We start from the raw sequence: 26156 nt of genomic DNA on the forward strand, positions 1-26156 counted from the left end.
TTGTCTCTATCCCCTGTAATATGACATGAGAGCCACAATACGTTTCAGGAGACCAGGGTAAAGCATCAGTAACGATTACTGACTGCGCCGCCCCGGTGTCTCGTAAGATTCGTATAGGCTTTTGATCAGCTTGTTCTCCAGTTAATGAAACACAACCGGCAGATATAAACGGAGCATAGACAGGATCCGGTTTCTCAAATGCTGAATCAATATCTCGGTCCAACGGACGAGCCATAGACTTGACTAAACCCACACTTTTCATTTTTGGTGACAGGAACTGTTTCGATTTATTTTTCAAAACCGGGCAGTCCGCAATCACATTACCCTTTTGGTGACAGTAAAAACATTCACGGATTTCATGAAAAGACTTAGGGTTATCAGAGGAAAAGCGACCTGAACGAGGCACTGATGACGTAATCGTTCGGCCTTCAAAACGAGGTGCACCAAAGACAGTCTTGTGTGTCAAAGCGTACTCATCTGCCAACACTGCTGCCTGGGCCAACGTCACCACTTTCTGTATATTTAAATGAACTACAATTCTATTAGGGAGGTTGCTTTTAAAATCCTCCAACAGCATCAACTCCCGAATATCAGCAAAGGTGTTAGCTTTGCTGGCTGAACACCAGCGATTAAACAGAGACTCTTTGTCCCTAGCAAACTCAACAAAAGTACGTTGAGATGTTTTTTTGTGGTTCCTGAAGTGCTGTCTATAAGCTTCAGGCACTAACTCATAAGCCCGCAACACAGTAGTTTTAACTATATCATACTGTAAACTGTCTTCCAGGGAGAGAGCAACTACTACTTCCTGGGCTTTCCCAGACAATTTACATTGTAGCAGGAGCGGCCAAACCTCGGGTGGCCAATGTAGCGCAGCGGCCACACGCTCAAAAGCAGAGAAATAGGAATCAACTTCCGACTCTCGGAATGGAGGGACTAAAGCTATATTTTTACTTACATCAAAGTGGGCTTGATGATAAGCAGCTTGTGGAGTCGCACTGGAGCCAGCGTCTAGCTCCAGTTGTCGGATCCTCACCTCCTTGTCAATTTCCATTCTCCTAATTTCAAGTTCAAACTTCATCTGTCTCTCTATCTTTTTGCTCCACTTCTAACCGGGCCAGCCTCACCTTCAGCCTAGCGGTCCCGCCTGAACAACCTGAAGCAGAAGATAAAGGATCGAATCGGGGCAATGTAAAGGGGGTACGAGCAACCCCTTCCTCCACCCTGTCCGCCGACTTGGCGTCGGAAGGTCTACCCGTCTCCTCTCCTGAAGCCTCCCTCATCATCTTTCAACGAAAGAATGTGTTCTCACTAAACCCTCCCTGACTAGCACCAAAAGCTCAGCCTTTAGGGCTTTCTCAGGGATAACAAACCCATAATGGTCAGCTACAGCTAAAAGGTCTACTTTCCAAAACCTCAAAGAATCAATAGAGGGCGCTTCAAAAAAACTTGGATGGCTGAGGCAGCCATCTTGTACACAGAAGTCCACTGAACACACAAACTAAACTAGTCACCCAAACTCACAACCTACCATCACACTTCAATCACAAATCACAGAGAGCTCAGTGCAGCAGGGTTCGGTGGGTTTAATGGAATCCCGGATGAGCCCCCATTATGTTACGCACACCTCTAGAAAGTGGGAACGCAACACCCTGCTACAACTTAACTCTCTGTGGTGTGAAAAAGGTATGGAAGTGTAGGTGTGAGCAAGGATGACAAAAAGGCAGAGAATACCGTTTACTGGGAATTTATTCCTTCACGCGGTAAGTTGGGGAAAAGGGGCTGGACGGAACCAAAGCAAAGAAACTAAATATCAAAGCCCCCTCTCCTACCTTACCTGCCTACCCACTACTTACCTAACTAGCACCACCTGGTGCACTAACCAAAATACAGGGGATGGTCCGCCCAGGTCTTTCCTAGTGTGCATAGACAATAAATTACTACGGGTATATGTATGCCCGCTGGCCTCTTGCCTAAGCACACCCTAGGTGCCTTCCCCTTCCCCCCTGGGAACAAATGAAACAGAATATTCCAAATGTCTTCAAAACAAACTGAGAAAAAACTATTAACTCAGGACATCAAAGAAGCTCTCTGAGCAACAACTACACAGTACATACCAAATGTCTTAGCAACCACCAACATGCTATAACTCTCAACCATTATCTCTGGGTCTCCCAACAAATATCTCTGCAATCATCTCTCTTTCTGAGCAACAGAACTGGGGCTTATATAGCTTCAGAAGAAGTTAGTAATTGGAGACAGCTGCGTCCTGACGAGGGGGCGGGGTCAGCTCTCCAATCATCAATGTTGATTGACCAATCAGCTGCTCGTAGAGAATTTCAGGAATCCATTTCCTGAAATACATACATGATAATACACAAACCACAACACAGAAACTGGGGAACGTAACACCACTGTTGAAAAATTACATTGATGCCCTGACAAAAGAAAACAAGGAGTTGCGCATAAGCCAGTGCTGAACAGGACCGATACAAGCGCAGATGGGGGCTGAGACTGAACGGTTACCTGAAACTGATGGTGAGAATATCAGAGGGCTTGTGCTTGTCATTATTGGGACGTTTGTTCCATATCACTCTGCTACCCTGAACATCGCGGTATATGTTGTACACAGTCTCGGAAACAAGAGAAAGGAGAAGAACAGACAGGTCATCATTATGTTTGCGTTGAGCGGTTGAGGAACGTGAGAGACGAGGTTTGGAGAGCTGCGAAGCTGGCGCCGATCTGCAGGGAGAAAGGCATGCGCTTTGCAGAAGAATTGAGCAAGCGCGACAGGGATGCCCATGCGAAGCTGTGGCCACAAGTCGATGAGGAGAGACGCAGGTGGTAAAAGCATTCTTTCACCAGGGGTTTGCTGTCATTGACCGCCGCAGGGTGGAGGCACGTGACTGACTGATTCACGCTTTACGAGTTGAAGCCGTATACTTTTTCAACTGGTGAGTTTATTCATGCAATCGTTTATCTGAACACGGCATATAGGTGATATTGCGTAGGGCGGTAATGTTTGCAGTTGCGAGTTTTGGATGTGAGCATTAACCAACGTAAGCATACTAAGTGTGGTTTTTGTTCGTCATTTTGTTTCAAGATCGATATTATTATGTAAGTACATCTCCATTTATTTTTAATATGGCTTGATTAGCCTTCAGATATGTATTTATTTAAATTTGAGAGTTTAATTGAAGATGTAAACTATTGATATAAGATGTGTTATTACACGATCTATCCATTTATTTTCCTTTGTATGGTCGTTACTGTTCGTCAAGTTAATTTTGATGGGCATATGCTACTTTAATATTATTCAGGGTCCCTGTTTATTTAACTATTTTTCTAGGATACTCTTCAATATTTATCTTTCCTTTTTATCCTTGAACACCAAGGGTTTACGTAACAATATAAAACGCAAGGCAATTTTTAGTTTTTGTAAAGATTCATTAAAGGCCAATAGTTTTTTATTTCTAGAGACACATTCCTCAGATGCTGACTTAAAATGTGGTGACAAGATCATTTTTAGCCATGGCTCATCTCATTCTGCTGGTGTGGCAATACTTTTCAGACGTTTTCCAGGTACAGTTTGAGAAAGCAGGTGTGATGATGAGGGTCACTGGATATCTATTGTTTTTGAATATAAAGGGTCACGTTACATATTGGTAAATATGTATGGTTATAACATACAGTAAAAAAAAGTATTGTAGCGACCCGCACAGACAGTCGTGGGTTAGGTGTTAGGCTATTAGTGGGTTGTGTCGTACTTACCAGTGTTCGCGGGGTCATGCCAATCAACCTGCTATCTGCCAATCACGGGAATGCCTGGAATGTTCAGATACCGGGCAGCCTGGTGGTTGGCGGAGTGGCGTGAAGGGGGGTTGGGCAGGGGGATGGAGCATTGGAAGTTAAGACCGGGTTTTAGCCATTGTTCTCTCTCTTACGTCTGGGCTTCACAAGAGAAGGTCACGGTTCGTTTGTAGTGTACCGTTCATTTATTTGGCGTGGGCTACGGCCAAACAGTAGCCTGTGTTAAGTTGTGTTAATAAACCGTCCATTCGTTAACTCCATCCTCTGTCTGGACAATTGTTCCTTCATGATCTAGTCAGGTCATTACACTGGTGTCAGAAGTAAAAACGTGTATAAAAGTTAGCCAGCTAGCTGACTTCGGTGGCTAGCTAACATTGGTGAGAACGGGGTTGAAAATGCTTCAAGGGAATCCAAAAGTGAAGGTGGAGGTAGGGGACGATTATGGCCAAGGAGGTGCGTGTGCATGGACGTCGGAGGATCTGGCTGAGGAGATCGCCAGGGCGTCGGATCCCAGAGGCCGCTTGAGGGAGGACGTTAGAGTGATGGCGGCTGAAGCGGGCATGAGTGCTTCGTCTAACGTGTTTCGCGCGGATTCTGGTGGGCGGACCGAAGGGGTGACGTCGACGCGGCGGGACGAGGAATCTGGGGCTCAGGATGTAAACAAACATGGCGGCGCCCAGCCCCCGGCTGCGTCCGTATCCGTTAAGACCCCAGAGTATTCCGGTAAGGCGGATTGGGAAGCTTTTCATGCTCAGTTTGAACTGTTAGCTCATTTTAGGGGGTGGTCGAATGAAGATAGGGCACTGCAGTTGGCTTTATGCCTGACGGATGATGCTCTGGCCTGTTTGTTATTGATTAGCCCCGAGGACAGACGCGATTATGGTGCCTTAGTGGGAGCGCTGAGGAGGCGCTATGGACAGTGTGTACAGCCCGGGCTGCTGCGCTCCGAACTGAGTAATAGACGCAGGCAGCCTGGAGAGCCTCTACGGGTGCTAGCTAATGACATTGAGAGCCTCTCTCGGCGGGCATATGCTCACATGCCCCCCTACGTGCAGAGCGAGCTAGCACGGGACCAGTTCATACAGGCGCTTTCTCCTACGGAGCTGCGCATACAGACCCAGCTGGCTCATCCTGAGTCATTGCAGATAGCCTTGGAGATGGCTTTGGAGAGGGAGCTGGTGTGGGCTGGGGCTTCAGCTGGGTCTTTGGTGGGGGCGCAGGGAGGCAGACCCTCTGGGAGAGCTGGGGGGCAGAGCAGCCCAGAGCCGGAAAAGCCTGCGTGCGTGGCTGATATGACAGAACTCATTCGGGCTGTGGCGCTACAGGTGGAACGAAACACACGCCGTGGTCCCCGGGTCTGCTGGGGTTGTGGCCAGACAGGCCATCTGCGCCGAGATTGCCCCAAGTTCCCCGGAGCTCAGGGAAACGGCTCGGGGTCCGCATTGACCGGGTAGTGCGGACCCCTGGCTTCCTATCCCAACCACCACCATCTTCTTCAGGAGGAGCCCACCGGCCCAGACGGGGAAGCAAGGCTCCACTTCCCCCAGAAGCAGACGTGGGCAAGCGGACGGAGCCTGTTGTCGTGGTGGGCCGGACCTGTGTTGGGGACTTTTGTCATGTCCCTGTCACTGTGGAGGGGGTGCCCTGCTCTGCCCTGGTGGACACTGGGTCCACAGTAACCCTGGTGAGGCCAGATATTGTACCAGGTTGGATTCAGTGTGAGCCCACAACTGTGCAGCTCCGCACAGTCACAGGTGAGCTGGCACCCATGAAAGGGAAGGGAATAATGACTCTGACAGTAGGGGGCAGGACTGTGCGTCATCCCGTGTGGGTGGCGGCTGTGCAGGACCCTTGTATCCTGGGGTTGGACTTTCTTAGGAGCACAGGCTGCCAGTTAGACCTAAATGGGGGCACACTGAGCTTCCAGGGAGGGCCTGCAGTCACCATGGCCCCCCCTAATATCACATACACTCAACCCAACAAACCCTTTACTCCAACAGTTAAAGCAGCAGAGACTCATGGCTGCCCCCCCTCCCCCACATCTGTGTGTGACTTTTCTCCAGTCCCCCTGTCACCTACGGCTGTGTGTTACATTCCCCCAGCTACCCCCACGACACAGCCCTCCGTGAGCCCGGGCCGCACCCCCCCAGTCCAGCTACCCCAGATGGGAGAGGAGAGGACACTGTCTGCAGTGAGGGAGATATGGGGGAGGAACTGTGTTGGTCTTGACCCTGAGCAGCAGGAACGGTTGTGGCAGTTGCTGTTTGAATTCAGAGACAGCTTTGCGCTGAGTGAGGGAGAGGTGGGTCAGACTCATCTGGTGCAGCATGAGATCGACACAGGTGATGCTCGACCCATCAAGATGCGTCCCCGCCGTATCCCGCTGGCACGCCAGGAGGCGGCAGACAAGGCTGTGTTGGAGATGCAGCGGGCAGACTTCATCGAGCCCTCAGACAGCCCCTGGGCGGCGCCGGTTGTCATGGTTCCTAAGAAGGGGGGCAAGCTGAGGTTCTGTGCGGACTACAGGCGGCTGAATGAGGTAACCAGGAAGGACTCATACCCCATACCACGTATCGATGAGTCACTGGACCTGGTTAGGGGGTCCTCCTGGTTCTCCTCACTAGACCTCCGCAGTGGCTACTGGCAGGTGCCCCTCTCCCCAGAGGCCAGAGCCAAAACTGCGTTCTCCACTAACAGAGGACACTGGCAGTTCAAGGTCCTGTGCTTCGGCCTGTGCAACGCTCCAGCTACTTTTGAGCGTTTGATGGACAGGGTGCTGGATGGCATCCCCCGACAGCAGTGTCTGGTATACCTCGATGACATCCTGGCCCATGGCAGCTCCTTCCAGTCAGCTCTGGTGGCGCTACGGAGTGTGCTGGAGCGGGTGGCTGCCGCAGGTCTGAAGCTCCACCCCGAGAAGTGCCACTTCATGAGGAGAGAGGTGTCCTTCCTGGGCCACCGAGTGGGGAAGGAGGGGATCAGCACCATGGAGGACAAGGTAGGGGCTGTCCGGGACTGGCCCACCCCCACCGACCAGCGTCAGTTGAAGAGCTTCCTGGGCCTGGCCTCGTACTACAGGAGGTTTGTACGGGGCTTCTCAAGCGTCGCTGCTCCCCTGAACCGCCTGCTGCCGAAGGACAAGGCCTTCACTTGGACAGGGGAGTGTGAGGAGGCCTTCAACACCCTCAAATGTGCACTGATCAAGGCCCCTGTGCTCGCCCCCCCTGACCTCACCTTGCCCTTTATCCTGGACACAGACGCGAGCAATGTGGGCATGGGTGGGGTGCTGGCCCAGGTGGGGCCAGAGGGGGAGAGAGTGGTGGCGTACTTCAGCAGAACATTTAACAAACATGAGCGCCGCTACTGTGTCACCCGGCGGGAGCTCTTGGCTGTTGTGGCTTCCATCAAACACTTCAAGTACTACCTGGGTGGCCTGCCATTTACTGTGAGGACTGACCACTCTGCTCTCCAGTGGCTCATGTCTTTCAGAGAGCCAGAGGGGCAGGTGGCACGCTGGTTGGAGGAGCTTCAGCCGTATGACTTCACAGTGGTGCACAGGGCAGGGGCACGCCACTCCAACGCCGACGCCATGTCCCGTCGGCCCTGTACTGCAGATGGCTGCCGCCACTGTGAACAGAGAGAGGGACGGGAGAGAGCGCTGAGTGCAGAGGAGGGGGTCTGTGCCACAGTGTGTCGGGTGAGCGGCCCTGTCTGCTGTGAGCTGCAGACTGTCGACGTGGCTGAATGGGGGCAGCAGCAGGGACGGGACACAGACCTACAGCCAGTGCTACAGTGGGTAGAGGCGCAGGTGAGGCCACCATGGGAAGAGGTGACAGCGCTCTCACTCGCGACCAAAGGGTTGTGGTCAAAGTTTGAGAGACTGCGGCTGGCTGATGGCGTGCTACAGCGGGCATGGAAGGAGTCAGCTACGGGAGAGGAGAGGTGGCAGGTGGTGGTCCCAAAAGCATTGCGGGAGGCTGTGCTCCAGAGTACTCATGGGGGGGTGGGGACTGGACACTTTGGGGTCACAAAAACACTCCGCCGCCTCCGTCAGGGCTTTTACTGGGGGCAGCACAAGAGGGATGTGGAGGACTTTTGCCGCCGCTGTGACAACTGCACAGCGAGAAAGGGCCCCCCAGGCCGCTCTCATGCTCAGCTCCAACAGTTCCCAGTGGGGGCTCCCATGGAGAGGGTGGGAGTGGATGTAGTTGGGCCATTCCCCACCACAGACAGTGGAAACCGCTGGGTGCTCACGGCTATGGACTATTTCACAAAATGGCCTGAGGCCTATGCTCTGCCTGACCAGGAGGCAGAGACCATCGTCGACGCCCTGACAGCGGGGATGTTCAGCAGGTTTGGAGCTGCGGAGTCCATCCACAGCGACCAAGGCAGAAACTTTGAGTCCCGTGTGTTCGCCACCATGTGTGAGAGGCTGGGTATGCACAAGACCCGCACTACTCCTCTCCATCCTCAAAGTGATGGCCTTGTGGAGCGCTTCAACAAAACGCTTGGACAGCAGCTGGCCATCGTCTCTGCCAAACACCAGCGTGACTGGGACAAGCACCTGCCTATGGTCCTCATGGCATGCCGTTCCGCTGTCCAAGACTCCACCTCCTGCACGCCTGCCCTCCTCATGCTGGGGAGAGAGATCCGCACCCCTGCGGAGATGGCGTTTGGTCGTCCCCTGGATAGCCCTCATGTTCCCCCGGGGCCGGAGTATGCCCGGAGACTCCAGGACCGCCTGGAGACAGCCCACAACTTCGCCAGAGAGCAGCTGGTGAATGCAGGTGTGAGGCAGAAGAGGAACTATGACGTGCACACCCGAGGAAGGCACTTTGTGGCTGGGGAGCTGGTCTGGGTCTACAGCCCCCTAAGGAAAAAAGGCAGATGCCCCAAGTTGGACAGTCACTGGGTGGGGCCCTGCAGCATCCTGGAGAGGGTAGGGGAGGTTGTGTACCGGGTGCAGCTTCCTTCCAGGGGGAGAAAGGTGGCACTGCACCGGGACAGGTTAGCCCCATACAGAGGGGCCGCTTCTCCCCAAACCCCAGGGACCCCCACAATTCCCCTCTCTGGCAAGGACATTCTCCAGGCACCCACCCCCAGGTGCCGTCGACAAGGCTCCAGACGGCCCACTCCCCCTGTCTCCCTCCCTGTGTCACCGCGTGGTTCCCCGGTGCCACGGACTGTATTCCCCATTCCCGCTTCCTTGTCCCCCATATCCCTTCCTTCATCCCCTGGGTCCCAGAGGGGCAGCCCCCTGCCACGGGTGGAGCCCCCTGTTTCACATCTGGACACTCTGCGACCATCACGGCCACGCAGGCAAAGGAGACCTCCGGGTCGCTTCAGAGACTTTGTTTGTTCCCTCGGGGACGAGGGACTTTGTGGTGGGGGGGCTGTGTAGCGACCCGCACAGACAGTCGTGGGTTAGGTGTTAGGCTATTAGTGGGTTGTGTCGTACTTACCAGTGTTCGCGGGGTCATGCCAATCAACCTGCTATCTGCCAATCACGGGAATGCCTGGAATGTTCAGATACCGGGCAGCCTGGTGGTTGGCGGAGTGGCGTGAAGGGGGGTTGGGCAGGGGGATGGAGCATTGGAAGTTAAGACCGGGTTTTAGCCATTGTTCTCTCTCTTACGTCTGGGCTTCACAAGAGAAGGTCACGGTTCGTTTGTAGTGTACCGTTCATTTATTTGGCGTGGGCTACGGCCAAACAGTAGCCTGTGTTAAGTTGTGTTAATAAACCGTCCATTCGTTAACTCCATCCTCTGTCTGGACAATTGTTCCTTCATGATCTAGTCAGGTCATTACAGTATCTTCTAATATCTAGTAAAGTCTTAACTGAGTTGAAAAACAAATATTCAACAGATATCATTATTGTTGGAGGTGATCATGTTGTTCCTGATGACTGGATGGATAGGTATCCCACCAAGCATTCAGCCTATTGTGTCAGGAATCCCGCTTCCTGAGTCTGTTTTCTGCCTGAGCTGACTTTTTTTTTGTCTTTTGTCTGAGGTTCCTGAACGCACCCTGTCTGGTTGCCAGGCGACGAAGCTAGGCGGGAGAACCTTTGATTACCCGCTGAGCTGACTTCCATTCCCTGCCGGATCGTTAGCAACGAACAGTATTGTAACGACCCTGGGTTTATAAGCGCGGAAGTCGACTCTGCCGCTCGAGCATGCTTTTGCGGCACAGTCGATAGCGCGCCGGACTTGGGGCTTGAAGGTCGAGGGTTCGAGACCTGCTCCCTGCTTGCCTGTTTCATTACATTGGTGTCAGAAGTGGGATTTGCCTGTTTCATTACAGTATGTTGTGCCAGCGTATCAGCCTCATGTTTCCTGAGTTTGTTTTGTTATTCTGTACTTGTTGCCGGTTACTCACTCCCGTTTACTGTTTACAATCATTCTCCCGGAACATTCAACTCCCTTGCCTGGCCGTCGGTGGATTCAGTGACATCATTGGATCAACCCATTCACTCTCATCAACTCACCTCCGCTGCTGCTCCGTCTCCTGGATTATTCAATTTACACATCAAGACTACCAATAAATACTCACCTTCATTTTACTCACCTTGTCCTGGTCTGCTTCTGTGTTCTGTCTTAGAGAATCGTGACATATTGTTGTAGTAAATTAACTCTTCATTTCTGCTCCAACTTTCAACTTTCCAATATTTGGCATTCTCAGAATCCAACTTTTCTTGGTTTAACTCTACAACTAGGTACAGACAATTCAAATGTACAATTGATTATTGGTTGGTATCTTCCAGTCTTATGGATCTTGTCAGTGAATGTAGTATTTCCTCAGCTCCTCTGACAGACCATTGTTCCATTATTCTTTCCTTTTGTTTCGATAAATACAAGATTTTCTAAAGCATACTGGACATTTAACTCTTCTTTTAAAGAATGACTCATTTTGTTTACAGTCTAAAACTCTTATCAGAGAGACCTGTCTCGATTCTGCTAGCTCGGAAAAGATTCTCCAAGCACATATTATTATTGTTGATATTAACAGGCTGAGCAATAAACTTGATTTAAATGAAGATGAAAAAGCCAAGCTTGCTAAATGCCAATGTGAACTGGACGACATATACAACGATAAGGCACAAGGTGCCTTCATCCGATTGAGAAAGGTTAAAAAAAACACAGGCTAGGAATAGTATTTCATCCATTTATGTAAATGACACTATCTGATGATCTTGAAGTGATTAATAAGAAAATACACTCTTTCTACAGTACGCTGTATCAATCTCATCTTTCGGAAGGCGACTTGGAGTCCTTTTCTTTGGTTTCAGTTAATAACTATGTTAAGCCTATAGAAGAAAGGTTTAAGAGACTGTGATTCTGATATAGATATGACTGAGTTGGACCAAGCCATTAAACAAATGCCTATAGGTAAATCTCCTGCACCGGATGGTCTGACTCCTGAATTCTATTGACATTTCTGGCTTGATATTAGAGAGTTATTGCTTTCGGTCTACAAAGAGGGTATTGCTAATGCTATCTTACCACCTTCTTTGATACAGGGACTAATAGTTCTTATTCCCAAACCAAAGAATGACTCTTTTTACCTGGACACCAATTACATTGTTGGCAACTGGCTATAAGTTACTAGCCCATGTCTATGCCAAACGTTTCAGATAGAGACTCTTTAAACAGCGATAATAGGATTAATTCCATAAGAGTTTCATTAAGTCAGTGGCTGCAACGTGATATCTCAATTTTGGGTTGCATTATTTTGTCCAAGACTGATTGTTTATCTAGAATCATATACCCAAGTCAGTCCCTTTTTCTTTCTTCTAATAACATTTTTTTTTAAAGTCAATTCTGTAATATTTAGATTTGTTTGGAGGAATACAACACGTTATATTCAGAAATCTCAATTTGTGAAAGACAAGATCGTGGAGGTTAACAGGCTATTGATTTTTAGTCGTTAGTGGGTACTTTTAGAATGAAATGGTTGAATTTATGTCTGTCTAATCCTATTTCTATGTGGTATCATATCCCTAACAGTCAATTTAATAAACTTGGTGGACTTGAGAATTCCTAATGAAATGTGACTTTGACCCTCCAAATTACCTGTGAAATTGTCAAAGTTTCACCAGCAAATTGTATTTGCCTGGAAAATGATATTCACGCACAATTTTTCACTCCACAAAACATTGATTTGGAATAATAGAGTCATTTAAAATGAATAGGAAATCCATTTTCAAAGGCCTTTGGTTTGACAAGGGTATTACTTTTGTATGTGATTTGTTAGACAACACTGGGGAGTTTCTGCCGTTTGATGAGTTCATTGGTAAATTTCAGGTTAATATTAGTCAGAGAGAATATATTTAAGGTTTGCAAAGTAATTCCACTTCCTTTACTTGGACTTATTAAGAACACTTTGTTATATTATGAGGTTGTTCCCTCTTTTCTAAGTTTACAAATGAATGACTTGAACCATTTGGATAAAATATTCAACAATAAGTGGATACGATTGGGAGTTAATTAAGTCATTTTTGGTGATTATAATTCAATATATTGCTATGGAAGTGACCAACCCATGCTATGGTTAAAAACGACTACCTTTTACCTTAATTGTCCAGTTATCCCAAAAGTTAAAGAAACCAATTTTTGAATATTTTCTTACATAAGATTAATGATTTCTTGCACAAAATATTACATTTTGACAAAATGCCATGTTTTTTTTGTTCCTCTGATTCAGAATCTATAGAGCATTTATTTTTTCATGCCGCCATTCTAGTAAACTATGGCTTGAAATTCATGAATGGTTGTGTATAAAATCTCCAGAATTCCCAAAGTTTACCTTTGATGATGTTAAATGACATTCCCTGTGGCTCAGTTGGTAGAGCATGGTGTTTGCAACGCCAGCAGGGTGTGTGCAACGCCAGGGCTGTGGGTTCGATTCCCACGGGAGGCCAGTACAAAAAAAAAAGAAATGCATGAAATGTATGTATTCACTACTGTAAGTCGCTCTGGATAAGAGCGTCTGCTAAATGACTAAAATGTAAAAAAAAAAAAAATGTAAATGTAATTATGCTTATTCTTGTAATTCCGATCATAACTGTTTTATTAACATTATTGCTGTTATTTTTGCAATAAATAAAACAAATAAGCATTAACCCTTCTGGTATCTGATGGACTCCACCCATGTGAGCACGCTATAAGCTATTCATACAGACTCACAGATGCCTCCCTTTCCCCTGCCCTGCCTTGTCTGCTCAGGTCACAGTTGCCGGTCATTGGCCACACACACACCCCTCCCCTTTCCTTTCGCTTGGTTTGCTGATATGATGATCTCTTTATTCCCTTCAATCAGACTGTTATGCTAAGTGGAAAGTAACACAGCTTGCTGCTCTGCTCGCTCTGAACTCCATTTTCCTCTTGATTCTGAACTTCAGCGGTTGGTTTTCCTTTGTATCTAGGTAGGTTTTACAGATGCCTTCGTTTGTTCTGAACTATTTATCATACTATTGTTGTAGAGATTACCGCAACGTAAAATTCAGAAACTTGTTTTTGTCATAGCAACAGTTTAAAGCAGGGGTCGGCAACCCAAAATGTTGAAAGAGCCATATTGGACCAAAAAAACAAAAAACAAATCTGTCTGGAGCCGCAAAAAATGTAAAGCCTTATATAAGCCTTATAATGAAGGCAACACATGCTGTAAGTGTCTATATTAGCTATATTAGCCTACTATCAAAATGATAAGTAGGCTACAAATACATAATGAGCATTCATGATTAAACGTTTATTTTACATGCAGCGCTGGAGAGAATGACGCACCACGTGACTACTCTGCTGTACGATGGTGCTTTAAGTTTAACTTCCATTATAATATTAATGTATTATGTTTCGTTGCATTGATGAAATTATAGAAATACAATACAGAAATCCGATTTTTGATGTCATTTTTATTTTAGGATTCGAAAAAACAAAATGTGCAACGTGCATAATAGGCCTCCTGTAATTTCAGACCTCCCCATGGAAATAAAATGCAGTCCTTTTCAATCCTCAATAATACGATACAATCCTCTTCTCTTTTCCCCCTTATCTGGGCAACAGACAGAGTGCAATAAAACAGCAGCCTTTTGAAAAGGTAAAGTATATAAAATTAAAATACAGTTTAAGTTCGATTTCTGTGCATTATCCTCTTCTCTTTAGTTTTCTGCAAATGTGCAGCAGCACCTCTTCTCTTTTGACACGCACAACACAATGCAGCCATCCTCGGACCTGAGCAACAAAACACAATAATATCCCTATGTATCATTCCAAATATATACTGACAAAAATCAGAAATCACTTTATAATAACAGCCACTTTGTTACTAAATATGTGCCTATGACAGGATTGTGTTCTTACCCGTTTAATGTGACTTCTGTTTTCGGACATCACTGGACAGCTTCTCAACATCGGACATGTAAGATGTAACTTTAATCTTCACGCAGGAAAGCAAGCTCTCATCTGTGAGGCGGGTGCGGTATTTGGATTTTATGTAGTTCATGTTTGAGAATATCTGCTCGCACAGGTATGTTGATCCAAAGATGGATAATACTCCAAATGCATATTTCTTCATGTTCCTATAACTGTCAGGAAGAATGGAAATGTCTTTCCACGTTACTCTTTTTGTTATTTGACAACTTCTCATTACAAAGCAAACATGCAGGCAATCCTTCCGCATTGGCAATGAAAGCAAACGATTCGGTCCAAGAACTGTGGAATCCTCTGTTCTCCTCAGCCATCTTTCTCTTTTTCCCTTTGGGATGCATGGCCCATGACACACCCGCCGGTTTGTTTGCAACAGCCACCTGTCTGGCACTACGCAGAGCTGAAAGAAACGTGTGTTTCTATGACGTAAATCTTCGTTGACAGAAATGTTGAAATTAAATATTTATTATACACATTTTTACAGTATTGGATAATAAATTATATTTATATATAAAAATATATTCACACCATCTTTTTCCATTTTCATATTTTTGAAAAAGCTCCAGGGAGCCACTAGGGCGGCGCTAAAGAGCCGCATGCGGCTCTAGAGCCGCGGGTTGCCGACCCCCGGTTTAAAGAGTTAAATGCATGTACATGGACTGTCAGCCTCCAGTACTTATACTGTTTAATAAATATCTGTCTTTTAAAATCCTTTTTTTCTTCTCCACCACCTACAGGATCGTCAGCCTACTGACTAAGCCATGACCCAAACCAACATGTCCCGTGAGGATGCCTACACTGCCCTGATGAGGGGGGTCAAGGAGCTGGACCTCAGCGGACCAAACATACCCAGCAACTTAGTTCTGATCGGCGACCAAGCCTTCCCACTGGCCATGAACGCCTGTGGCCAGGTCCTGATGGCTGCCTCATTCTACGGCCGAGGCCGTGTGGTGGTGCTGGGCCACGAGGGCTACCTCACCGCCTTTCCTACCCTAGTGGAGAATGCCCTTACCTGGCTGACAGGCTCCTCCTGTGACAGCACTACCGTGGGAGTCCACCAGAGCTGTAAGGCCTTAGCCGACAACCTCAGCCACTCCAGTCTCCAACCCAAGGTGGGGGGCTTCTGCGAGGGCCTGGGAGGGTATGTGACAGATGCGTACTGCGTGGGACCAGAGGTGAAGGAGCTGGTGGGGTTCCTGAAGGTGGGGGGCGGGCTGCTGATTGCTGGTCAGGCGTGGAGCTGGGCGGAGGAACACCCCAAACAGAACACCCTGCTGGGTTTCCCTGGGAACAAGGTTTCCAGCGTGGCTGGCATCTACTTCTCGGAGCACCTTGGGGAGCTGGGTACTCTCCCTGTGCCTCCACAGATCCCTTCCAACTGGCTGGCTGTGGCGTAAGTATTGGGCACTTCATAGAGAGAAGAGAAGGTGGCATATTAATATAGAGATACTGTTGTAAAATGGAAATGTGTACATGGTGTTATTTTGTGCCTCATCACCTCCTAGAACCAGGTGTGAAGAAAACAAAGAAGTGTTTTTATTTAACTCCAGAAATCACCTGGTTAAATAAATGTAAAAAAAAAGTGGGTTATTTGAGGTATTTTTATGTGTCTAAGTTCTCTTGTCAAATCATACCTACCCTTTCACTCTCTTCTTTCCCTAGGATAGGCAAGGACTTCAAGGATGACCTGGAGTTCCTGCTGGAGGGCGTGACTGAGTTTGATATCCAGGGCGGGTATATTTTCTCAGAGGTGCTGGTACACGGCCCTCTCGCATTCCCCATCGGCACCACAAAGGACGGCAGGGCCTTTCTGGCCGGGGCATACTACGGCCAGGGCCGAGTCATCGTGATCACCCACGAGGGATACTTGGGCCGAGAGCAGATGTCCCCCTTCATGCTCAATGCTGTGCGCTGGTTAGACGAGGGCCGTAACGGCTTGGTAGGCGTCGTGCCCCAGCTTGGCTCCGCCCACACCCTGCTGAGCAAGTCGGGCCTGCCCTGTGAGAAGAGCGGCTTCAGGAAGGAGCTTAGCGTCTACGTCTGCACCTCCTACAGCGACGCCCAGGCCGGTGAAATCCAGGACTTTGTGGCCGAGGGCGGGGGTCTGCTGATCGGGGGCCACGCCTGGTACTGGGCCCAGACAAATCCGGGCCACAACACCATGACAGAGTACGCAGGCAACCACATCCTCAACAAGATGGGCCTCAGCCTGATGGAGAACACTCTGGACGCAGGCTGCTACAAGGCCCCAGTCCCGGGTCAGACCTGCTCCGAGGGCTTCCACTTCCGCCACCTGCTGCGCCGCTTTGCCAGCCACATGACCCAGGGCGAGACGCTGACGGAGCATGAGGAGGCGGGTCTGAAGAAGCTTGGCAACGACTGCGCTAATTACCTGCACATGCGTGCGCACGACTGTGCCTCGTACACCTCGGTGCTGGCCTTGCTCACTGACATGCTGAAGGAGACGGGCCTCCCCCAGGTGTGCCAGGGCTGCCCGGTGATAAGCGCCAAGGACCACCTGCTGCTCAGTGTTGGCGCGGAGGTGTACAAGGTGTGCCAGGATCCAGACGCCCTACTGCCTTACCTGATCAAGGACCAGCCCATGATGCCCGCCTTGTCCAATACCAGGGTTAGGATCAACTGTAATACAGCAGGTCAGTTAGCTCTCATTTGCACTCTAAAATGGAGGATCATGGGTCTAATGGAGATGGTTTAGTCTTGGGAAGCAATATGAAACACCAGGAGTAATGGCTTAGCTAAAACGGGTGCAAGAAAATACCTTTTGCCATAGCTACTCTGCTTATGTGCAAGCCCATTGGTTAGTGTGGGAATACATGTTTCTAACCATACACTCAATATTATTCTATACAGTTGTGTTTGAATATAACCACTGCTGAACATTGTCTTAGGAGGAGAGGAGTGGCTCAGCACTGGTCTGTACCTTTACCCTGGGATGAGGACGTACATGGCCATGCCACCACAAATCGTCAACCAGGGCTGGAAGGTATCCATTACTGCTTTTTGTTATGTCTTATCACTCTAAAGTCTATTGAATCAAATAATGTTTTATTTGTTTTGAGATCAAGCCCTTTAGATGTTGATGCAAAAGCATTTTGTGGATTGATTGATTGATTGACTGACTGACTGACTGACTGATGCCCCGGTTACCATCAGGTCCAGATAGGCTGTCAGACTGACAACATTGGGAATTCGAACGAGCTGAGGCGAGCGGCAGTGGTTCATGAGCGCTTCCCCATAGACTCCGAGACGATGCAGGTGTGGAACCTGTGGGGCGGTCTCCTCTATCTCATCGCCCCTCCTCAGACCCAAGTGGAGGGGGTGGAGGTCATCATTCAGGGGGCTGTGCCGGCCCCCTACTACAAGACTGGTAAGTTGGGTGGGTGGGAGAGGGAGGGAGGTGGGGCTCTATGATGCATTTTACACTTTAGTCTTATAATGCAGCCAAGTGATGTATTACAAGGGTGTTACAACTATGAGTTGTTATAACTCACAACGGCTAATAGCAAGTGTTATAATGCCCCAAGTGTGCCATTATTATATGTGTGTGCCTCATAGAAAGTGTTACAGAGAGGGTATTTCAATGAGACTAACCTGGATGAATAACAGGTGAATAAAAGATAACACAAAGTACATACACCATAAAGAGAACAAAGTACATTACTTCATCCAGCCCCCTCATTTACAATATCTCTGTCTGGGAGCCTTTTGACTTCATCCAGGCAGAATTTATCTTTTCACCTCTTTTTTTAATTCATTTCCCAGAGTTGTATTCATGTATTCTGATCTGCTATTCATGTATTCCTAATACATAATTGAGTTGCTTCCTGCTCGCTGTTGCCATTTTGAATGTACGATGATGATGGCTGCCACAGATTAAAGAGGAAATGACAGAGCCTTTGTTCTGCGTGAAACATCTGTAGAATACAGAGATACACTACGCTTAGAACAGCGATGCTCTCAGATACTGTGTAATTGCAGCTATGTTACTAAAACTGAACTCCCTGCTGTTATGAGAATTGATTTTCAATGTGCTACTCATCATTGTGGTAGGAAATCACACTGTACCAAATGTTTGTCTGGTAATATTCATCTTGAAGGCCATTTAATGTATGTTGCTCACCTATGCTAGACCGATGGATTTCATGATTGATTATGAAGATGTGCACAGCCTAGTCATAACACTTCGTGAAAATAATAAATTCAGTGAAATGATCCAGGATTTTCCTCCAACCCTTGCCTCTCTCCTCTCTAGGCATGACCACACTTGCAGACTGGGCAGTTCTGCGGACCGCCCCTTCCCCCTGGGCAGAGATGGAGTTTGAGAACGTCATCCTGACCGTCCACTCTGACGTGGTCCGAGGTCTGGACCGGCCTGACCTGGTGGCAGCTCTCTGGGATGACATCATGAGGGGGGTAGCTGACCTGGCCTCCATCCCCGCCAAATTCCCCCGCAAGGAGCGCTTTGTGGCCGACGTCCAGATTTCCCATGGTCAGCGTCTGTTCCTCTTATTTCTTAGCATGGACAAACTGTCATGACTGGAATTGACTATGGTAGGGGACTAGGGATTATGGAATTGCTGGATATGAACAGGAAAAGAGAGATTATCTGAAAAGACATTGACCCAAATATTAAAAAAAATGTATTTTGAGTCAGGTAGGACAGTCCCTATACAGTTTCTAAGGGAGCGAGTTGTTGTGCTATAGAAAACGTGTGGTACGCAAGAGTGACCTACACTCTTAGACAAATAGCTTCTATCTAGAACCAAAAAGGGTTCTTCGGCTGTCCTCATAGGAGAACCCTTTTGGTTCCAGGTAGAACCATTTTTGCTTCAATATAGAACCCTATATAGAACCATTTTTTAAAGAGTGTATTGGAGTGGACTGCACAACCTCTGCTCTGCAAGTATCCAGACATTGAGCTGACCCTCTCCCCCCACCCACAGGATTCATGCATGCAGGCTACCCTATCATGATACATTCCTGCTCCGCCCCAGACCTGGTGAACCCTGAGGCAGCCCGCAGCTCGGGCCTGTGGGGAGCAATCCACGAGCTGGGCCACAACCAGCAGAGAGGAGTCTGGGAGTTCCCCTCGCACACCACTGAGTGCACGTGTAACCTGTGGTCCGTGTACGTGCACGAGGAGGTGTTGGGGGTGAAACGGGATCAGGCCCACCCCAACATGGTGCTGGCCAACCGACAGAGCCGTGCCGAGGGGTACGCTAAAGGGGGCAGGAATCTGGCCAGCTGGGCCGTGTGGGTGGCACTGGAGACCTACATGCAGGTGACAGGAGATTCTAGTGATGTATACTGTGTAGTACGCCCTGCTGCAGAGTATGTTGTGCACAAACCCTACAGTTAGTGCTTGTGAAAGACCGATAGGAAAATATAGATGCTTAAAAAAAGTGACTTTATCTCGGGTTGAGTTTGTGTAAGCAGTTTCTCTTTGTCGTCCTCCTTCCCATCAGCTCCAGGACCAGTTTGGCTGGGACGCCTTCAAGAAGGTGTTTGCTGCCTACCACACCATGCAGAACGTACCCGAGGACAACCAGGGAAAGATGAACCTGTATGCTGAGACCTTCTCCCTTACGGTCAATAGGAACCTGGCTTCCTTCTTCAAGGCCTGGGGCTGGCCCATTGAGCCTGCTACAGAGGAAAAGCTCTCTAACATGCTGGTGTGGAGCGACCACCCTATGACCCAGTATGGCTGAACTATAGAGGAGGTCACCCCCTTATATTGGGGGGTCACAGGTCAGGGATTGCTGGTGAAGGGTAGGTACCGTTTGGTGATGGGTTAAGGTAAAGGAGTGGTGACTACGAGTTTGCTGGCCTGGTGTAGATATGCTACTGCAAGAATCATGGTTGTGTCTGCTGTGCAAATAAATAAATAATTGTAATGGTTTTTGAAGTCATCACAAAGGGCTGGCTGAGGAGATTGGGGGTCTATTGTTGGCTATAAATGCAGTTGTATATTCTAGTGCACTTCAGAAGAGTCCTTGCAAGTGCCTTATTTATAATAAGTTGGATGTTTTACAGGAACTTTCATTTCAAATGTAGTTACGTGCACAGTAAAGCACCTTATTCTGAAGTCTCATGTGTTTTGATACTGTATACAAAGCTAAAGAAATGTACCTCTTGTTATATACTTTATATTATTCTCACTTATTCCTAGAAAGCATATATAAAGAATAATAAAAGATGTATCTCTCCAAACATAGTTCTTTATTTATCCACTGTAGTTCATGATGTCATTTTCACAGTAGGAAGCACTTGACTTGGCTGAAAGACTGATACTGATATGTGAACTGAAGTTTTAGCTCACGTTGCCACTGTCAAATCATGATTAGAAACCCATGAGTGGGAGATACTACTCAGTGTCTCAGTGCGCCTGGCAGTTGTTGTGAAACAACTCCCCTACTGGTGCGTTGGAGTACTGCTGCAGGAAACCGTTGAGCTCCAGCAGTGAGCGCTGGTCCACTCGGTTCTGCTCGGTGTTGAGGGCGGTGGCGCCACCGCTACGGACAGGCTCACCGTTGTTGTCCACACAGCAGTAGGCGTTCCAGATGTACTCTGGGATATTGACGCGTCGGACGTTGTCCTTGACAATCCAGTTGTCTGTGGAGGGGATGGCGCCCACCAGCACGTAGGCCTGGGCGCACTGGGCCTTGAACAGGTCGGTGAGCTGGGACTCGTGGCGGACCCAGGCGTTCTGGTTGAGCTTGGGGTTCTGGGGCACCACGTTGGTCAGGGTGAAGGTGGCGTTACGACTGGGGACTTGGGGAGGAAAGGAAGGGGGGTGACCGTGTGAGATTAAGAAGGAGAGAGAAAGAGGAGGAATATACTGTAGGTTTAATAATTTGTCATGAGATTAAATAGTAAGTGTTACAAAGTAGCAATGGTATGTTGAGGCCCACTTGGAGTCAACTTTGAGGCAACGTTGTGTGTTTGCTGGGTTGTGTATATAAACTTGGGTTTACCTTGTACTTAACTTTCAGCTCAATAGTTGACCATCACAGTAGTCCACACTGAACTAAGAAACAATTCTAAGAATCCTAACAACATTGGAATTGAAATGTTGTTGCATGAAATCTGTTCAAAGCAGAGCCAGTATTGTGGAGTAGACTACCTGCATGGTGTCCATTGGGGTTGAGATGGCCGCGGTCGAAGCCAGAGTGGGTGTAATCCTCATTGAGTGCCTGTCTCTCGCCCAGGTAAACCCCAGGGTGATCTTTCCCCAGCCAGTACCCGTCCTTCATCTCTGCACCCCACGTAAGGTTCACGAGCTGGGAGGGACAGTAAACTGCTGTTACAACCCCAAGCTTCAGAGCAATTCAAACATAAAATATCATTGATCTTTCTCAACTTTTTAGGCATCTAATAAAAAATGTTCCCCAATTTATTTTGGCGACAATCTGTGTTTTTGAATTTGGGTCACTAACGTAGAGTTATTGATGTGAGTTGTTGAGGAGACTGTCCTATGGCATGTCTGTTTCTAGCCACAGACACATCTGCCCTGTTCTCATGACCCACCTGTGGCTCCACAAACCAGCGCTTCTCCCTGCCTCCTCCGTTGCTGGGCTGGAAGCGGTAGGCTGAATACACAGCAATGCGGTGGTTGGTGTCATACAGCGTGGCAAAGTGGTACCTGTTGTAGAAGCGCTGGCACAGGCGGGCAGCGCCGGGGGTGGCAGCACCCCAGCCCGGTACCTTCCCCTGGTAGAAATACTCAACACACTCCGGGATGTCCTCGAAGTTGGCCACCACGTCCCCCTCAACAAGGGACAGGGTTCCAGCCAGGAGAACACACAGAGCTACCGGGACCGACATTATTGGATGGGACGTTCCTACTTCCTAGCTGATTGCTTTCTCCTCGTGTTCTCTGGTCACGACTAGCTGTGTCTATCCACTCACCTGTCCAGCACCAAGCTGTGCCTCTGAAGTAGAGCCCAATGGTTGAACCCGTATAGCCCGTTTAACCAGCACTGCCCCTTTTAACCTGCTTTTCCACTTGTTACACTCTCATTTCCTCTATCTCTGCCCGCTTGACACTTGAAGGTTACAGGGACTGGATAGATCCAAATGTACATGGTTCTCTCAGGTGGTGTGTATGTGACATAGACCAGCTGTTATGCGTTTGCTGTGTGTACTCTGTTTATCTGCAACTTTTGTAATGCTGTATTTTCGCTGAATTTCATTGGTGGTGAGGAGAACGTTGATGTGAGGAGAACCTGACTTGCTCTGTCAGGCCGTCTGTCTCTCCAGAGTGAGACAGTGGATATAGTTGGTTTGATATAATGATCGCCGATCTTCAATAGGAAGCCCAGTACTCAGAATTTGGGCACTGAGATTTGTGTATACTGTTTTGTGATTGGAAGATGTATACAGTACAGTGTGTGTTCATGTTAGTCATCAGTATGATGTCCTTGTGGTGTCATGCCTCCTATACAGGAAGCAGCTGTCTTAACACAAGCAGTCTGCCCTAGGAACAATAACAATCAATACCTATATCAACAAATCTAATTGTATTCATGACATGCGCCGAATACAACTGGTGTTGACTACAGTGAAATGCTTGCTTACGAACCTTTCCCAACAAAGCAGAATTTAAAAAGAATAATATATTTTTTTAACTAACACAAGGAATAAAATCAAATACACAAGAATGGAGCTATATACAGGAAGTACCAGATCAATGTGCAAGAAAGCATCCTTCTGTCACGCTCACTATCTTCAAACTCCCTGTCGTAAATAAGCCAAGGCGCAACGTGCATGGAATTCCACATCCTTTAGTCGAAGTCAAACCAAAAGCAATACAGAAAGGAAATGGAACGTGGCATTCTGGGCTGCTCACAGGCAGCTACACAAAAACAAGATCCCACAATCACAGGTGGGAAAAGGCTGCCTAAGTATGATTCCCAATCAGAGACAACGATAGACAGCTGCCTCTGATTAGGAACCACACTCGGCCAAAAACAAAGAAACAGACAACATAGAATGCCCACCCCACATCACACCCTGACCTAATCAAATAGAGAAATAAAACTGCTCTCAAAGGTCAGGGCATGACACCTTCACTCATGCTGCCAAACATACCCTCGTAAAACTGACCATCCTACCGATCCTCGACTTCGGTGATGTCACCTATAAAATAGCCTCAAACGCTCTACTCAACAACTTGGATGCAGTCTATCACAGTGCCATCCGTTTTGTCACCAAAGCCCCATACACTACCCACCATTGCGACCTGTACGCTCTCGTTGGTTGGCCCTCGCTTCATACTCGTCGCCAAACCCACTGGCTACAGATTATCTACAAGTCTCTGCTAGGTAAAGCCTCGCCTTATCTCAGCTCACTGGTCACCATGGCAGCACCCACTCGTATCACTCGCTCCAGCAGGTATATCTCACTGGTCACCCCCAAAGCCAATTCCTCCTTTGGTCGTCTTTCCTTCCAGTTCTCTGCTGCCAATGACTGGAACGAACTGCAAAAATCTCTGAAGCTGGAGATTCATATCTCCCTCACCAACTATAAGCACCAGCTGTCAGAGCAGCTCACAGATCACTGCACCTGTACATAGCCCATCTGTAAACAGCCCATCTGTCTACCTACCTCATCCCCATACTGTATTTATTTATTTATTTATCTTGCTCCTTTGCACCCCAATATCCCTACTTGCACATTCATCTTTTGCACATCTACCATTCCAGTGTTTTAATTGCTATATTATAATTACTTCGCCACCATGGCCTATTTATTGCCTTAACTCCCTTATCTTACCTCATTTGCTCTCTCTGTATATAGACTTTTTGTTTTCTTTTGTTCTACTGTATTATTGACTATGTGTCACGTCCTGACCAGCAGATGGAGCTGTTGTAGTAGTTTTGGGGTCAGGACGTGGCAGTCTTGTGTGTGTGAATGTTCTGTGTTGGTCTTGTGACTCCTGATCAGGAACAGCTGGGGATCGTTGTTCCTGATTGGGAGTCATATATGTAGGAGTATGTTTGTCACTTGGTTTTGTGGGTAGTTGTTTTTGCACTGCGTTTGTAGAGCCTGTAAAACTGTTGCTGTCGTGATCTTTATTGTTTTGTCAAGTGGATGCTATACTCCTTTTTTTGTGAATTCAAAGAATGAGTATCCATATTCCCGCTGCGTCTTGGTCCTCTTCTCTCCAGTACGACATTGTTTGTGACACTATGTTTTTGTTGCACTGCTTTGCTTTATCTTGGCCAGGTCGCAGTTGCAAATGAGAACTTGTTCTCAACTAGGCTACCGGGTTAAATAAAGGTGAAATAAATTAATACATTTAAAAAAGAGGACAGAGGTATTTGATATAAATAAGTACATGAAGGTAGGGTTAAGTGACACTAGGCATTCAGTATAGATAATAAGAATAAAATGAAGAGCAAGCTAGCAGCAGCAAATGAGTGTAAAAGTGTGTGTATGTGAGTTTGTGCTCTGTGTGTGCTCTGTGTGTGCTCTGTGTGTGTGTGTGTGTGTGTGTGTGTGTGTGTGTGTGTGTGTGTGTGTGTGTGTGTGAGAGAGAATGTGTCAGGGTTTTATGTGTGTATATGGTGTGTATATAAAGTCTATTGAGTGTGTTGGGCCAGTGCAAGACAGTCAGTGCAGATCGTTTGGGTACCATTAATTGACTATTTAGCTGAGAAATGAAAATCAGAAATTAGATGGCAACGTACAGTGCCAGTCAAACTTCTAAATGACACATACATTTCTCCTTCTGGTCCCAATCTTACAGTAGAGCTTTGAAGTAGTCAAAGCCAATGGCTAAATCTTGGTTGTGTAACGCTAGTCTCATATGTTGGTTTCCCAGGCAAGGGTCAACCTGGCTAGATTCCTGGTCTGGTCCCACCCACTTGGCACACGCGCTCGCCCACGAACCCCAAGAGTCACGAGAGAAGTCAATGGGGGATGCAGGTCACCAACAGTTTGTGTGTAAATGCATGTGCGTAAGTAAGCAAGAACTATAAAATGACTGTTTTGTTATCCTGACCTCAGAACGTTCTCATGAATAAAGCTACAGAAACCTTTTGCAGAAAGCTGAGTCCTTGCCTAATTATTTAACCCATTGTCTTACCAACCTTGGACATTAGTCAAGGCGAATTGATTATTGATTATTATCATCGAGATATAAAATTCCTTTAACAATTGGTCGTTCGAGCCGGATCTCAAAAACTGCCGCTGTCGTTCCAAAGAGACACCGAAACCGTGCACGGGCGGATGAAAAATCCGTAAATCAAAGACCTGGCCCTTTCTGTGGGTTCTTTACAGGCCGGTGGCAAACTGGTACGCGACAGAGGTGGTGATGAGATTCAACGAACATTGAAAAACTCAGCTGCAAATAACAAGGTTAGTAAGCTTTATTCATACTTTTGGGGAATAGCACCTGTATGATTACATTAAATAAGGAGTGAGTGATACACCTGTGTGTCTGCATTGCATGATGAAATGAGTGAAGCACCTATAAGTCTGCATTGCATGATGAAATGAGGAATACACCTGTATGTCTGCATTGGATGATGGAATAAGGGACACAATTGGGTGTTGGCATTAAATGAGGAAAAGCGATTGATGTGAGAGTGAAAGGCAAAAGTGATTGATGTGAGAGTGAAAGGAGGGAGCAAGTAGAGGATTTTAATGTACTCTGGGTGTTAGACGCTGAAATTGGTGAATGTTATAGCTAGTGACCTGGCTTCAGAAGTTCACGTGTAGAAAACGGTTTTAAAGGGAATCAAGTATTCTGAGCGAATGGAAGGCAGGAATTAGTTGTAAATTCAAAACGACTAATTTGAAAACGAAGCAGGGTCCGAAACGACCCTGGGCAACTGTGGCGACTGCATAAAACTAAACTAGGGCTTATGGTGAGACCTGATAACTGTTATGGGTGTAAGA

The 26156-nt window shown here is 47.6% G+C and overlaps 2 protein-coding genes and 2 long non-coding RNA genes across 5 annotated transcripts; 2 read left to right on the forward strand and 2 right to left on the reverse strand.

The window, feature by feature from the left end:
* Positions 1-2806: 2806 nt before the first annotated feature.
* LOC115206093 (uncharacterized) lies at positions 2807-9652 on the forward strand. The gene is made up of 4 exons (XR_003880739.1): positions 2807-3114; positions 3475-3698; positions 3960-3962; positions 9618-9652. It is a non-coding gene; the product is annotated as an uncharacterized LOC115206093 (long non-coding RNA).
* A 3491-nt stretch (positions 9653-13143) lies between these two features.
* Positions 13144-20129, forward strand: LOC115206095 (TRPM8 channel-associated factor homolog). 2 transcript variants are annotated; one of them, XM_029772685.1, is made up of 8 exons: positions 13144-13231; positions 14969-15624; positions 15894-16885; positions 17141-17235; positions 17406-17619; positions 18505-18741; positions 19196-19533; positions 19718-20129. In XM_029772685.1, exons 2-8 carry the CDS (start codon positions 14993-14995, stop codon positions 19958-19960), a joined length of 2751 nt encoding a protein of 916 aa, XP_029628545.1. In that variant the 5' UTR covers positions 13144-13231; positions 14969-14992; the 3' UTR covers positions 19961-20129. The 2 variants fall into 2 exon arrangements, with proteins under 2 accessions (XP_029628545.1, XP_029628546.1); XM_029772686.1 differs by lacking the exon at positions 13144-13231 and adding an exon at positions 14257-14331.
* On the reverse strand, positions 13854-14222 carry LOC115206099 (uncharacterized). The gene is made up of 2 exons (XR_003880740.1): positions 14166-14222; positions 13854-14036 (listed from the first exon to the last, which is right to left on the reverse strand). It is a non-coding gene; the product is annotated as an uncharacterized LOC115206099 (long non-coding RNA).
* A 321-nt stretch (positions 20130-20450) lies between the features above and the next one.
* LOC115206097 (endonuclease domain-containing 1 protein-like) lies at positions 20451-22296 on the reverse strand. The gene is made up of 3 exons (XM_029772687.1): positions 21780-22296; positions 21376-21532; positions 20451-21023 (listed from the first exon to the last, which is right to left on the reverse strand). Exons 1-3 carry the CDS (start codon positions 22074-22076, stop codon positions 20629-20631), a joined length of 849 nt encoding a protein of 282 aa, XP_029628547.1. The 5' UTR covers positions 22077-22296; the 3' UTR covers positions 20451-20628.
* Positions 22297-26156: the final 3860 nt, after the last annotated feature.

Source organism: Salmo trutta, chromosome 13 (assembly GCF_901001165.1).
Source record: "Salmo trutta chromosome 13, fSalTru1.1, whole genome shotgun sequence".
Taxonomy (NCBI): Eukaryota; Metazoa; Chordata; class Actinopteri; order Salmoniformes; family Salmonidae; genus Salmo; species Salmo trutta.

Bases quoted from the DNA above. Each gene is read 5' to 3' on its own strand.
- LOC115206097 (XM_029772687.1), bottom strand. From the start codon at position 22,076: ATGTCGGTCCCGGTAGCTCTGTGTGTTCTCCTGGCTGGAACCCTGTCC. The intron at 21,533-21,779 runs GTGGGTCATGAG...TGTCCCTCCCAG, and splicing joins GCTGGTTTGTGGAGCCACAG to CTCGTGAACCTTACGTGGGG. The intron at 21,024-21,375 runs GTAGTCTACTCC...TTCCTCCCCAAG, and splicing joins CCCCAATGGACACCATGCAG to TCCCCAGTCGTAACGCCACC.
- LOC115206095 (XM_029772685.1), top strand. From the start codon at position 14,993: ATGACCCAAACCAACATGTCCCGTGAGGATGCCTACACTGCCCTGATG. The intron at 16,886-17,140 runs GTCAGTTAGCTC...ACATTGTCTTAG, and splicing joins GATCAACTGTAATACAGCAG to GAGGAGAGGAGTGGCTCAGC. The intron at 19,534-19,717 runs GTGACAGGAGAT...CCTTCCCATCAG, and splicing joins CACTGGAGACCTACATGCAG to CTCCAGGACCAGTTTGGCTG.